The sequence below is a fragment of the Zerene cesonia genome, chromosome Z (assembly GCF_012273895.1).
Source record: "Zerene cesonia ecotype Mississippi chromosome Z, Zerene_cesonia_1.1, whole genome shotgun sequence".
NCBI classification, from domain to species: Eukaryota; Metazoa; Arthropoda; class Insecta; order Lepidoptera; family Pieridae; genus Zerene; species Zerene cesonia.
The window spans coordinates 3,907,471-3,920,079 of NC_052122.1; the positions used below are offsets into that span (position 1 = coordinate 3,907,471).

The following is a 12,609-nucleotide window of genomic DNA, read 5'->3' on the forward strand; positions in this document are numbered from 1 at the left end:
TGCGCTTAGAGGTAAAAAGTATTAGTATAAAGTATTTAAGTTTTACTTGGTATTAAAGACGATACCTATCATTATGCTACAAGAAGCTATTGTAGAAATAAAAAATAATCTGTTTTGCTATGTTTGAAATAAATAAAATCATAAATCTTATTCATTCAGTTGCAAATTATTTTTCACTAGCGGTCCGCCCTGGCTTTGCCCATGGTACATATATAGCCTTCAGCCTTCCTCAACAAATGGGCTATCTAAAACTGAAAGGATTTTAAAATACGGACCAGGAGTTCCTGAGATTAGTGCCTTCAAACAAACAATAAAACTCTTCAGCTTTCTCATATTAGTATAGTTAAGGACTAAATTGAATGAACAGGCAATATAACAACTAGCCTTATTTAGTTTTTATATATTTCACACTTTTAGCCAGTACGTCCCGGCCATTAATCTACTGCTGAGATATAACTGCTCAATGGCTCCATAAGCGCCAACCACAGGGCAACTATTATAGATATACGCTTGACACGCTCTCCTCACTTCCTCAGCACTGATGTTGTCAATAGCACGAAATTTTTCTTGCATTGTGGATACACATCCCGTGAAATGGACCCATTTAGCTATATCTTTGCAAGTGTCCTCCGCTTTTTGATTAAGTAGAATAATTTTGTACTTCATTGCTAGCTTCGCCTTCAGCAGCTGTGCGTTCGTGACGCAATTGCACAAATTCATCCATTCATGAGTAATACAATTTATCATGTCGTCAATGTGCATACGAGGTGATACGAAATGTATTCCCCAGAGACCCGTGTCTTTATAAGTGGTGTAAAAAGATTCGAAAGAATTGGCCAACCCTGACGCAGCGGCTTGGGCAAGGTATCCAGCATGATTACTCCCACCAGCTTGAGATCTATCCCACGCTCCGACAACCGCCGAGGCTAATTCCAAAGCAAGACGATCCTCATGCTGAAACGGCGGTGCTTCGAATGCCATTGCTATATGACCCACTTCAAGGGAATCATCCCTGTAACGAATGTCGGCGTCAGTGAATCTGTACGGACTGTAGCTAGGGCATCTAGCGGCGTCATATTTGTTAACATATGTATTTGCCAAACCTAACAGTTGGTCGTGTTTCACTCCCCCCGCACAGGCTAAGATAATTTTTGATGGTACAAACATTTTGTTCACGTATGACTTAATTGTCTGCTCGCTGAAATTGTATAGGTTGTAACTGGGCCCCATCACACTTTGAGATAAGGATGTGCCTTGAAACGCACCAGTGTGGAGGTAATCCATTATGACCTTATATGTATCAGTATCGTATTTTAACATTTCTTGGTAAACTACGCATTTCTGAATTTCGATATCGGAACTGGAATAAGCGTTGTTAAAAATACAGTCGGTCAAAATGTCCACAACTTGAGGTACCTGCTCGTTCAAACATTCTGCATAGAAACCGACTAGCTCGCGATTTGTGAAACATTTCAACTTTGCCCCAATTCCGCTAATCTCATTTTCGAGTACATTTTTCGGCCTCTTGTTAGTTCCCTTGAAGCAAATATGTTGGAAGAAATGCGCGACCCCATTTTCCTGTGCTAATTCATATCTAGAACCGGCGTTAATAAATATTCCGACGCAGGAATTGAAGCTCTCCCTTTCCTCATTGGCCACGACTAGACCTGTTGTCAAGTGGGAACAATTCATGTTCGCCTGTGTGTTGAGAAAGTGCTCGAATTGAGGCGAGAAACTGCTGTTATATTTGCGAATTTGTGATGTTTTAAATGATCGTTTCCTGAAATAGCTATGTTTCAAAACACGCTTCCACATTTCGCCAAATAATAAACGGAGTATGAATTGTTAATGAAAATATGTAGTTAAAAATTTTAGAATTAATAATATGCAGAGGATAACGACATAAACCAATACAAATCATATATATTGTTAAATGTGTCATATTGACATTGGTCAGTTAAAAATTATTTTTAAAGCAGTAGAATCCTTAAATTACCGTACCAGACTGTTATTTTGCGCTATAGTCTATACTAGTCTTTAACAGACTGTGAGAAAATTCATCGTCATTTATTTTGACCAAAACAATATTCTGGGACAAAGTATTTAAGCTGTTTTAACAAAAAATTCAATGAAATAAAATACCTCGAACAATACGTAAATTCCGATTTATTATTTTCCACGTTCATATATATTCGTAGCTTAAATGATTTTGCAGCTTTATAAAGTAGTACCTGCTCGCCCCGGCTCCGCCCGCGTAGAGATATTTTCGTAAGCTTAAAATTTTAAGAGGTATGTATATATTAACTGACCCATCAATAATAGTACTACCCCTACATCTTAATTGCCTAGCGGTATGAAATATTTTTTACGGCTTATTCTCAGATCTACTGAATATACATATAACATTTCATATAGTCAAGCCCAGCCGATTAATTAGTCAGGCAAATAACACTGTAATTCGAGAATTATCCTCAATAAGTATCCACGAGCATAAAATGTATTGAACTTTTTGATATAAAACATGACATAATAAAAATAATGTACGTCAAATGTACAAATCAGTCGTTGCGTGCATTTTAGATATATATTTATAAGACTGGTTTGACGATGATTCTGTGTAAAGTATTGAAAGGCTTTAATCAAACTAAACACCTCTTTAACGCTACAAAAAGTTACATATCTCAGGCTGGAGTTGTGACAGTTGCGAAGTTACCAAATGGAGTACGAGTGGCTACTGAAGAAACCGGCGGCCCATTGGCTTGCCTAAGACTGTTTATACAAGTCGGTTCAAGGTACGAAAATTCGGATTCCAATGGTATCTGTCATTTCATAGAACACATGGCATATAAAGGCTTTAATTCCATGAACAAACAGAAATTGGAACATACGCTAAGCCATCTAGGTGTCAAAATGGATGCAATAACATCAAGAGAGTATCAAGTTTTCTCAGGAATCTGTCCCAGCGAATGCTCCAATGAAGTTGTGGATATATTAGCTAAGATTCTTACAGATCTAGAATTATCGGAACAAGAAATGGCATGTGAAAGGCTAAACATTGAAACTGAATTACTCGATTTAGACATAGATCCGAAAACAGTGATGTTTGAGTATTTAAATGAAACTGCATTCCAAGGGACCACATTGTCACGACGAGTTGCCGGACCAACGAGAAATTTGGAAAGATTCAATCGAGCTTGCGCTTATCATTTCCTACAAAAAAACTATACACCTCTACGCATAGTCCTCGCTTCATCAGGTGGGGTATCCCATCAAAGCATAATGGCCCGGGCTGGACAAAGTTTTTGCAATTTGCCGAGCGATAATGATCAATTGGATCACGGTCCATGTCGTTTCACGGGATCCCAAACTTTATATCGTGACGATTCAATGCCATTCGTTCACGTTTCATTAGCCTTTGAAGCAGCCGGTTACACGAGCGCTGATTACTTGCCTCTTTTAGTAGCGAAACATATAATTGGCTCCTATCACAGGAGTCAAGGTGGATCTGAGCGCCATGCACCTTATCAAGCACAGGCTTCCTCCAGTGTGTCGTGTGAAAGCTATGAGTGTTTTTACACAGCCTATCGCGACGTTGGTTTGTGGGGCACGTATCTGGTGTGCCCTCGTATGTCTGTTGAAGATTGTATTTACCTTGTCCAAGGCACTTGGATGCATTTGTGCATCACGACGAGGGATGCCGATGTACAGCGAGCTGTGAATGCGGCTAAGCTGGAGTTAGCGAAACGAGCAGATGGCGTTGTTAACTCATCTTTCGATATCGGCATGCAGGTCCTTTTCAAAAATGAGAGAGAATCTTTGTCAGCTACTTTTGAACAACTCTCGGCTCTTACAGCTAGCATCATTAAGGATGTTGCCTACAATTACATTTATAACAGAACCATCGCGGTTAGCGCTGTCGGACCAACGGAAGCCATACCTGACTATAACAGATTACAAGCTGGTACTTATTGGTTGAGAATTTGATATAATTAAAAAGTTGACCAACGCGAGTACTGACTATTATTTAATAAATTTTAATTCCCCGTGTGAGCTATGGGGCAAGTAGCTGATCATTCTACTGTATCCATCAGACAAAGATCTCTTTTGTTCTTATAAGTCTCCTTTGGGAATCCAACCCACTACTCCTTGCTTCTACAGTCTACACCCATGCTTTCACCACTGCACTAAGAAGGTCCGTGGCAAATAAGCCTAATTCGTGGCAAATTTCAACGTATTCTTCATATACAATCTGTTTAACATTGCAGTCTATCGAGAAATCAAAGTATGTTAGAAAGAGTGATGGAGTTTTCAGTTTGCGCGGTAACTTCACTGACAAAGTTCTTTCATAACTTTTGCGTTCTGCAGAGGAATTTGCTCAATATTGCATTGTGGATATCTCGTCGGAAGCGAGTGTGGAACCATTGCAACTTATTCGATGTTAAATTATGTAGTTTTGCAGTGTTCAGTTGAATTTTTCATATGAAATATATAACACTTGCTGAAATGATTAATTTGATTATTTTAACATTACGCTTGTTTATTAATTAATTTTGCATATGATAACTAGTATAACTAGATGTTTTTTCTGTTATTATTCTTCCATTTTTCTCCCCCTCTGTACTAATTTTAGCAAAAATTTTGCAACCATCGCTTGTAGATTTGAGACCGATTTCCGAACATCAAACGTTTTTATGAAACTATTTAAAATGTAACGTTTCTCTTAAATCCTACACAACAACCTGATCCCTATTGAATATCGCATCATACAATCCACCCGCTTAGAGCGAGCCGGGATGAACTGAGGCTGTGTGATTCTTTACAATTTTCTCCTTTGTACGTTCCGATCTAAAAAGATTAACCGTTTGAATAGCAACCGGTTTTCCCCATCAGAGGATTCATGGACAGTTTTGTATAATATCGTTTATGTATTAGTTTCGTTGTTTTAATTAATGACAAGTCAAAAATCTGTTTTATGTAATTTTTTAACTTAAAGTTGGACCGGTAGGAAATAGGAACAGAATGTATTCCCAAATTGTTATTCTCATTTTCAAAATAAACAAAAATACTGAAAGACTAAAACATTATACAGAAAATGTCCGCTCGAGAAACTTTTAACTAATGCCCTCTAAGGGACGCCATGTTGACTTAAGTTTGACGTGACTTAAAATAAGAGGATGCTACGTTTATGCTTCAATTATTTATGTATTAGTTATTTATAGATACAGATTAAATAAACGTTGATTCAATTTCTGGAATTCCCGTTTTGTTGCGTTTTTATTGTAAGGATAAGGTTCTTATATGAGTAAAAGGCGTTAGCAGGAAAGCAAATCGGAGATAATCATGTGTTGAAAGTTCGCACGAAGACGGGACAACTTTTGGATGTAGGTACATAATAAAAATTACGCTGATGTTAATGATCATTAATATATACATAATACACACACACACAGACAAAAGTTAAAGCGTGATTTTATATCTAGAGAGAGGACCTGGCTTCGTTCTCCGATGGAGACTAATGGAGAAATGCAAAATATGGAAAATGCACAATGTGGTACAGCATATATAACTCATAACTAATCATGGGATGTATATGTAATTCTGAAAAAATTATAATGTTACAACGGTTATACAAAAAAGTTCATTACATTAAAACAAATTCTAATCAGACGGAACATTTATTCGTCTCTGTGAATATAAAGCGTATTTAAATTAAAAAGTCAAAAATTTTGTTATTCTTTGCTTATTTGAATAAAGATGTACCACATAATTGAAAATAAAGAAACTAACTTATAAATTTTCATCTATAACGGTGAGCCAAACTGCGTTTTTATGCTGATTCTTGGTAACAATGTAAAATAATATAATATTACGTTAAAAGTGTAGCAAAATATAAAATCATATTTGCATAAGTATGAATTTTATATCGCTGGGGTGGATGCGACCCGTACCTCGGTACAAAATTAAAAGTTGGCGATCGCTCGAGTTTTATATTTGATATTTGCATAATTTTTATTCAAACTTTAAACTTTTTTAGGATGCGACGATTGTCTTTTACACGGAAAAGTTGAAAAACGAATTTCAGTTCAAAGCTGCGGCAATTTAGAAAGTTTCGTATTTTTAAACATAAAGTTTATTTTTTTTGTAATTTATTATAGGGTTTGTGACAAAACTTTCCTGTTGGTGTTTTAAGCGAAATTTATCTCAAAAAATCACCGTTGCTTGGATTACAATTACATAACATTTAACAAAACCGATCGTAGGTAATACTTATCATGGCATATTCACAAAAAATCTATCATATTTCCCTCATTGCTTTTCCATAAAACCGAGTTAAAATTCATATAATCCAAAATCGCTTCGAATATTTCGCGAACTTCCCGCTCCCACCTCCAAGTTCGACAGAAAAGACAAACTGAATAATATTTTCAAGGAAAAATGCAGAACATTAAAATATTCGCCGGGTGAATTGCAATTCTAGATATTTTAGAGCGAAGTTGACACATTAATCACCTGATATGCAGATCTCGGGCAATTCTCGTCTATCATTCTAGAAAGTTCTGAAAGTAAGTTTTTAATAAGAAATGATGGAGTAATTAAGTTTACGTTAGTCGCGGTGCAGCTGGTACCGAGAGAACTGGTGCAGATGTATCTTTAGATGTCGGCGTTTTTTGATGCATCAGGATTTTTGAAATCTAACCTTAATCGAATATATATTAGGACGTTAATGAATAATAATCTTCGTTAAATCTGTGTGTGTGTGTATTTATTTTTTCTTGCATAGAATATATTTTTATGTAGCTCATCAAATCAATATGTCTACATATATTTATATTAAATGGTTATTGAATATTAACTTCACACTAACACTATTTGGTATTAAAAGAAATATGTTTGGAATTGTAGAATGAAAATGGGTTTTAGTTCAGTAGCAGTCTTCTAAGAAATCACTTCTTTAACACATCACACCAAAATACACCACATGAATAAAAAATAACCCTAAAAATATATGTTATTTGATAGTTTTTACAGCGCTGCTCACTATACCCACCGATTAATTTAATCACGTAAAATGTATGGCCGGATTGAAGCAGGCAATGAAATTATCATCGTCAATCTTCCGATTTAATTTGATCGGGGTGATTAACTGGAAATCAATTCGGATCTAATATAATCAGGGTTTTTATGCATGAAGTACTTTTTATTAGTATGTTAGTTACGTTCATTAAATATGTTATCTGGTTGTTTGGATTTTGATGTAGTAGGCTGGAGGAGTGGCCATTTTGAATTAAAATGAATCAATCTGATTTATGCTAAAATGAGGGAAAGTTTCATATCTATTGGAAACACTTTGGAAACAAATTTCTAAATTAATTAATTTATTTCGTGATTAAATTGCTTATATTAATTTTTTTTATAAAAAATTAAATGCTTGAACTATGAAGAGTCTTACCATTTCTTTTGTTGTACAAAATAAACATTCATCATCATCATCAGCCCATCATGTTCCCACTGCTGGGACTCGGGCCTCCTATTAGGGTTTTGGCCATAATCCACCGAGCCACCACTGCTTTCAAATAAACAATTAATGGTTATTAAATCTTTATCTTTATAATATTATTGGGTTTTACTAAAAAAATAATTCAAATTAAAAAATTCCTCTACTCAATTTTTCCCATTGTCAAACTAATTTTTGTAATGATTTGATACCCTTATTGAGGTATGTGTGAAAATATTTAATACAACAATTTTGTGCTAGACGCTAATTTTGATTGATATTCATCAAACACAGTCAAGAACTATCACAAGGTAACTTTTTCAGATGAAGAAAACCACATTGAAATCAGTACATCCGTTTTAGAACTATGGCGTCACAGAGAGACGCGCACACAAACAAACAACGAAGTCAAACTTAGTACACTCTTCGTTTTATAACCAATGCTATAAATTTTAATACCTCTACGAGAGCAGTGTTCTTTTGAAATGGCAATTCCGTAGAACTATTTAAAAGCGGCAATTATCAAGGAAACATTAGCGAGTTTAATTTAAATTCAACTTAGTTTCCTACGAGTTTCAAAGATGATCAGTGTAAGATAAGAGAAAAGTGTGAGAGACATTTAAACATTCGTTTCATTAACCGACTCGTTTCTTATCTAACCGAAGTCTTTCGAGTTATTTTGAAATTGGCATTTTGTAATTCTCTGTCAGAAATCGAATGGTTTTACAGCAAGAGCTGTTTTACATTGACTTTAATATTTTAAATCATATTATATTTGCTAATTACGCATAATTATTTGCTTGTAAACGATGCATGTTTTTATTAGATACACTATTTATATACCAAATTATAGCTATAACGGAGTGTCACTTCACAATGCTGTGAAAAAGAAATAACTACCAGAATAAACAGGCTTTTCTCAATATCATTTATACATGTTTTTCGTCTTATGTTTCAGAATAAACGTAGATAACAAAATAATAATTTTCAAAAGTTCTGACGTATTCAAGTGCATTCTCTGCGAGTCACTTTTGGAGTAATTAATTCAGTAACATAGCCAAAGTCTTAATAGAGAAGATATTGTCTTAATTAGTTTGCTTCGGGTTTGAAGTAAGACGGCGATGTAACGATATGCTAATTTGGAAAGTTTCCTATATAGTGCATATAGGTTTTGTGCTTTAGCATCTGGAGTGTAAGTTAGTTAACTAATTCATTTTTTAATAGCAGTCGCTGTTTAAGGAAAAGAAGTTTTAAGAACTATAACATATAATCTTGTGATATATTTGTCTGTTGCGAATCTTTAGATATAATGATCATTAGATATAATTCAATAAAATTCACACATTTTATATCTATTTTACTCGTTTAACCATGCAAAGCTGCTTACCTATCAACAAACGAAATCTCCATATAATGGCGCGAAAAAATTGCGTGTCAAAATTGCTTAACATCACAAATAAAACGTCGTAGAACTCTCACGTTCATGCGATAAAGGTCAAGTTCATTTGGTAAGGTCTTTTTTCGGGGTAGCATAATTGAATTCGAAATGGTGTAGGATTTTTTGCTTATAAATTTGTTCAGACTTACTATCCGTTTCACGAATTTAGATGTAGGCGACTTTATACAGCGTTTTTAATATTTTATGGCGCATTTATTTTTGCTCACACATCAATAACAATCAAAGATTATATACAAATGATAATATATTATTGTGTATGTGTTGGCTTGTATGTTTCCTTTTTTCTTTGATTCACAGAACGTGTATGTTACATATGTATGAAAATATTAAATTGGCATGATTGGAAAAGAGCAACTACGTAGGTACTTGCCGGCTCTTCTCTGTAGAAACTGCCTTTCGAACTGGTGATAAATATTAAAACTGTGTTATGACGTATCAAAAGTGTGTTAACAAGAATTTTTATTGAATAAATAAATGTTTGAGTTTCAGTTTGAGTTCAATGACATTACACATAAACTAGAAGTATTATTTTTTTATATCAGCATGAAGTTATATTTGAATATTATTAAAAAAAAATAGGTACCTACTTTATATTTCCTGCTTTTGCTGAATTTGTGCAGAAATAATCGCATTTAGCTGACAAGGAATAGAGATAGATCCCAACAAATAAATCCTAACAGTTCCACTAAATATAAATTTTATTCGGGGCCAAATGCCGACCTTTCCTAAATATATCTTAGATGGGGCGTTATCGCAAAAATAGCTACGAAATAAAACAGCCCTTATTATAGAGACAGAAAGATAAAAATCGCACAAACCGACAATTCTAAAGTCGTCGACGTTGTAGGTTTTATAAAGGTAGTTGTATTATTAAAAAAACAGCTTAGTGCTAGATGCATTACCGATATTAAAGTCTAGGTTTATTTTGTGTAAATGGATTTGAACGTTTTACATGGCTCCTATTATGTTGAATGAGTTGTGAAACTTTAAAAGCTCGCTTATCGCATTTTTTTTTGTCTTATGATTGGAATAAATGTAATTCTAAAGTATTTGTAAAATACAAAGAGTAGAAACAGATCGATCCTGAGGCGGTTTTCGAAGCTGCCAGGTGTCTTTTGATTTGAATGAAGCGGCAGTTGAAATAATATTATGGAGCAGTAAATGCCTCGATTTCTCAAGACGTTGCTCAATAAAATTTAAGAAAGTTACATTTCGAGTTTAATGTCACATCGTACTTTTCAAGGCGTCTTTGTAGACGTTTAATTATAATTAGTCTAGTCGTTCGCCCCGGTTTCACCCGCGGTACATATAGCCTATGTCACTCCGTGTAATTGCAGCTTTCTAATGGTGAAAGAATTTTTCAAATCGGTCCAGCCGTTCACGCGTGATAGCGTGACCAAGACAAATAGGGATTCATTTTTATATATATAGATTATTTCATGACTCAAACTGTTTACAAGTATACGATATATTGCGTGCTTGTGTATTCGTAGAACGTAGATCAATCAGATAGAAGAAACACAGTAAAATGGACCGAATTTTGGTCCAACGCCAAGATTCTCAGCACAATTGTGGGAAACTAAAATACTTTATGTAGAGATTTAAACCGTTTTATGACATAACTCCTGTAACTCGCTGCTTATTAAATTTTTGTCACCATTACTTATAGGACAGTCCTTTCATGTTCCATTTGCTTACTTTTTGGCTTACTTTGCATCTGTAAATTTTTCTATTTAATCGATTTACATTGTGAAATGGTCTGTCGCATATATAGTGTAATATTGGCATTTTACATATTATGACTTGTTTTTATAATACATCAAGAATAGAAATTTACTCGTGAAAGTTTATGACTTACTTGATTTTGGCTTCTGTGTCCTATAGCTGAGGCAGAGGGCATCCACATAACTCCGCTAGCTACTCCTATCGTGAGTTTCCCATTAAACTTTATGATCTTTCAATATCTATATTATGTATAGGAATAACGGAGGTGTGAAAATAAATACACGCTACGAATTGAAAACCTTGTATCGTTTTGGGGATGTCGGTTAAAATGTGTCTGGGAATGTAACTATTGAGCAAGGCAGTCTGTAATCTTTATATACTTAACCAGCATTACGTGTTATAATTTGTTGTAATAGGGACAATAGAAATATGTCATCTATGAAAATTTTAGCTGCCCATCTATTGCGGTACATGAGATACAGCCTGGTGACAGATAGACGGACAGACAGACGCATAGCGAAGTCTTAGTTATAGAGGTCCCATTTTACCATTTGAGTACGTCCTATTACATAATATAATTTTTCTAATTCAGATATTTTGCAATTTTCGAAATCGACTACCAAAAAATCTGACAATTTATCAGCATATTATTATATCACAGACATGGTGTTTAAAAAGCAGTGTTGGCTCAGTGGTGAGGACCTCGGACTTCAAAATCGATAAGTCGGGGTTCGAGGTTAATACCCCACCGTCTGTAATACCGTCGATAAACCCATAACCCACCGTCTGCTCTCCGGAACAGCTTTCAGTAGCTTTTAAAGAACTCTTGATTGCATCACGTACCATGTTACTGTATTCAGATAAAAATCTTCGTAACTGAATTCATTCTGTCTACATTCGTGTTTGTCTCAAACTGCTGGACTGATTTCAAAAAGTCTTCATCGGGAAGGGCTATAGGCTATATATGTAATATACTCAAGGCCGAATCGGACTGCTAGTAGTTTATAAAGAAAAGGACCTAATATTATTAATTTTCTTTTTCTTTTAGTGAAGTATAATAATTAGAACTAGAGCATATTTTAATGAGATCACATGAGAGACAGCTACAACACACAAAAAATTCAGTCGAATTGATGACCTTTTTGAAGTAGGTTGAAAATACGTTAAATACATACATTGCACATATGACAGTTATGGTAACACAGATTCCGTAAATGTGCAATCATCCGAAAGAAAAGTGATGCATAATTTTTTGGTAAATGTAATTTTAAACTTTAATTTCAACTTACATTAAAAAAAAACTTACATATCGTCTCTTTTTTTATTTTATTTTTTAAATATTTGTGTTTTTTAATTATTACAAATATTCGTCAATTTTTTAACAACGTTTATAATATATTAGAAGCTAATTTTATAAAGTCGCAAATCCGCTGGTCCCTCTCAGATTGGGAGAGCAAGGGAACACTCGAATGGAAAATCGATTTGATAAACGGATATGAAAACAGCTGCACTATATCCCTCCGGGAGAACCGGACATTACAGGGAGAGAGGATTTTAATGAATTAATACGGTCTATCTAAGCATAGGAATGTCAATGAACTTTGTGCGTCAAATTCGTGCCAAATGACATTTAAATAAAAGATTTATTTTGAAATGGTTATTGCTATAAGAAATGTTTACTTGTATTTTGCCTATATCTTACATCAATCAATACAAACGTTAATTTTTTCTTTAAAATACTAGTACGTTTGAATTAAAACATATTGCGCTACAAAATGGCGCTGAATTTTATTTTTATTTGAATTGCATAGAATAGGTCCTTCCATAGATATATTGTAGGTATATATTATCGATTGGGTTCGTTCATCATAATTTAAATGACTGTAAGAAAGTTCACCTGAATATAAGCCGGTTAAATTAAGAAGAAGAA

The 12,609-nt window shown here is 34.4% G+C and overlaps 2 protein-coding genes across 2 annotated transcripts; one reads left to right on the forward strand and one right to left on the reverse strand.

Moving 5' to 3' along the window:
* Window positions 1-405: 405 nt before the first annotated feature.
* Window positions 406-1,815, reverse strand: LOC119835740 (cytochrome b-c1 complex subunit 1, mitochondrial-like). The gene has a single exon (XM_038360722.1). The coding sequence runs from the start codon at window positions 1,813-1,815 to the stop codon at window positions 406-408; it is 1,410 nt and encodes a 469-aa protein (XP_038216650.1).
* Window positions 1,816-2,607: 792 nt separating this feature from the next.
* Window positions 2,608-3,984, forward strand: LOC119835742 (mitochondrial-processing peptidase subunit beta-like). The gene has a single exon (XM_038360723.1). The coding sequence runs from the start codon at window positions 2,608-2,610 to the stop codon at window positions 3,982-3,984; it is 1,377 nt and encodes a 458-aa protein (XP_038216651.1).
* The last annotated feature ends 8,625 nt before the right edge of the window (window positions 3,985-12,609 follow it).

What these genes read in the sequence shown, in the direction of transcription:
- LOC119835740 (XM_038360722.1), bottom strand. Translation starts at nt 1,815, where the DNA reads ATGTGGAAGCGTGTTTTGAAACATAGCTATTTCAGGAAACGATCATTT.
- LOC119835742 (XM_038360723.1), top strand. Translation starts at nt 2,608, where the DNA reads ATGATTCTGTGTAAAGTATTGAAAGGCTTTAATCAAACTAAACACCTC.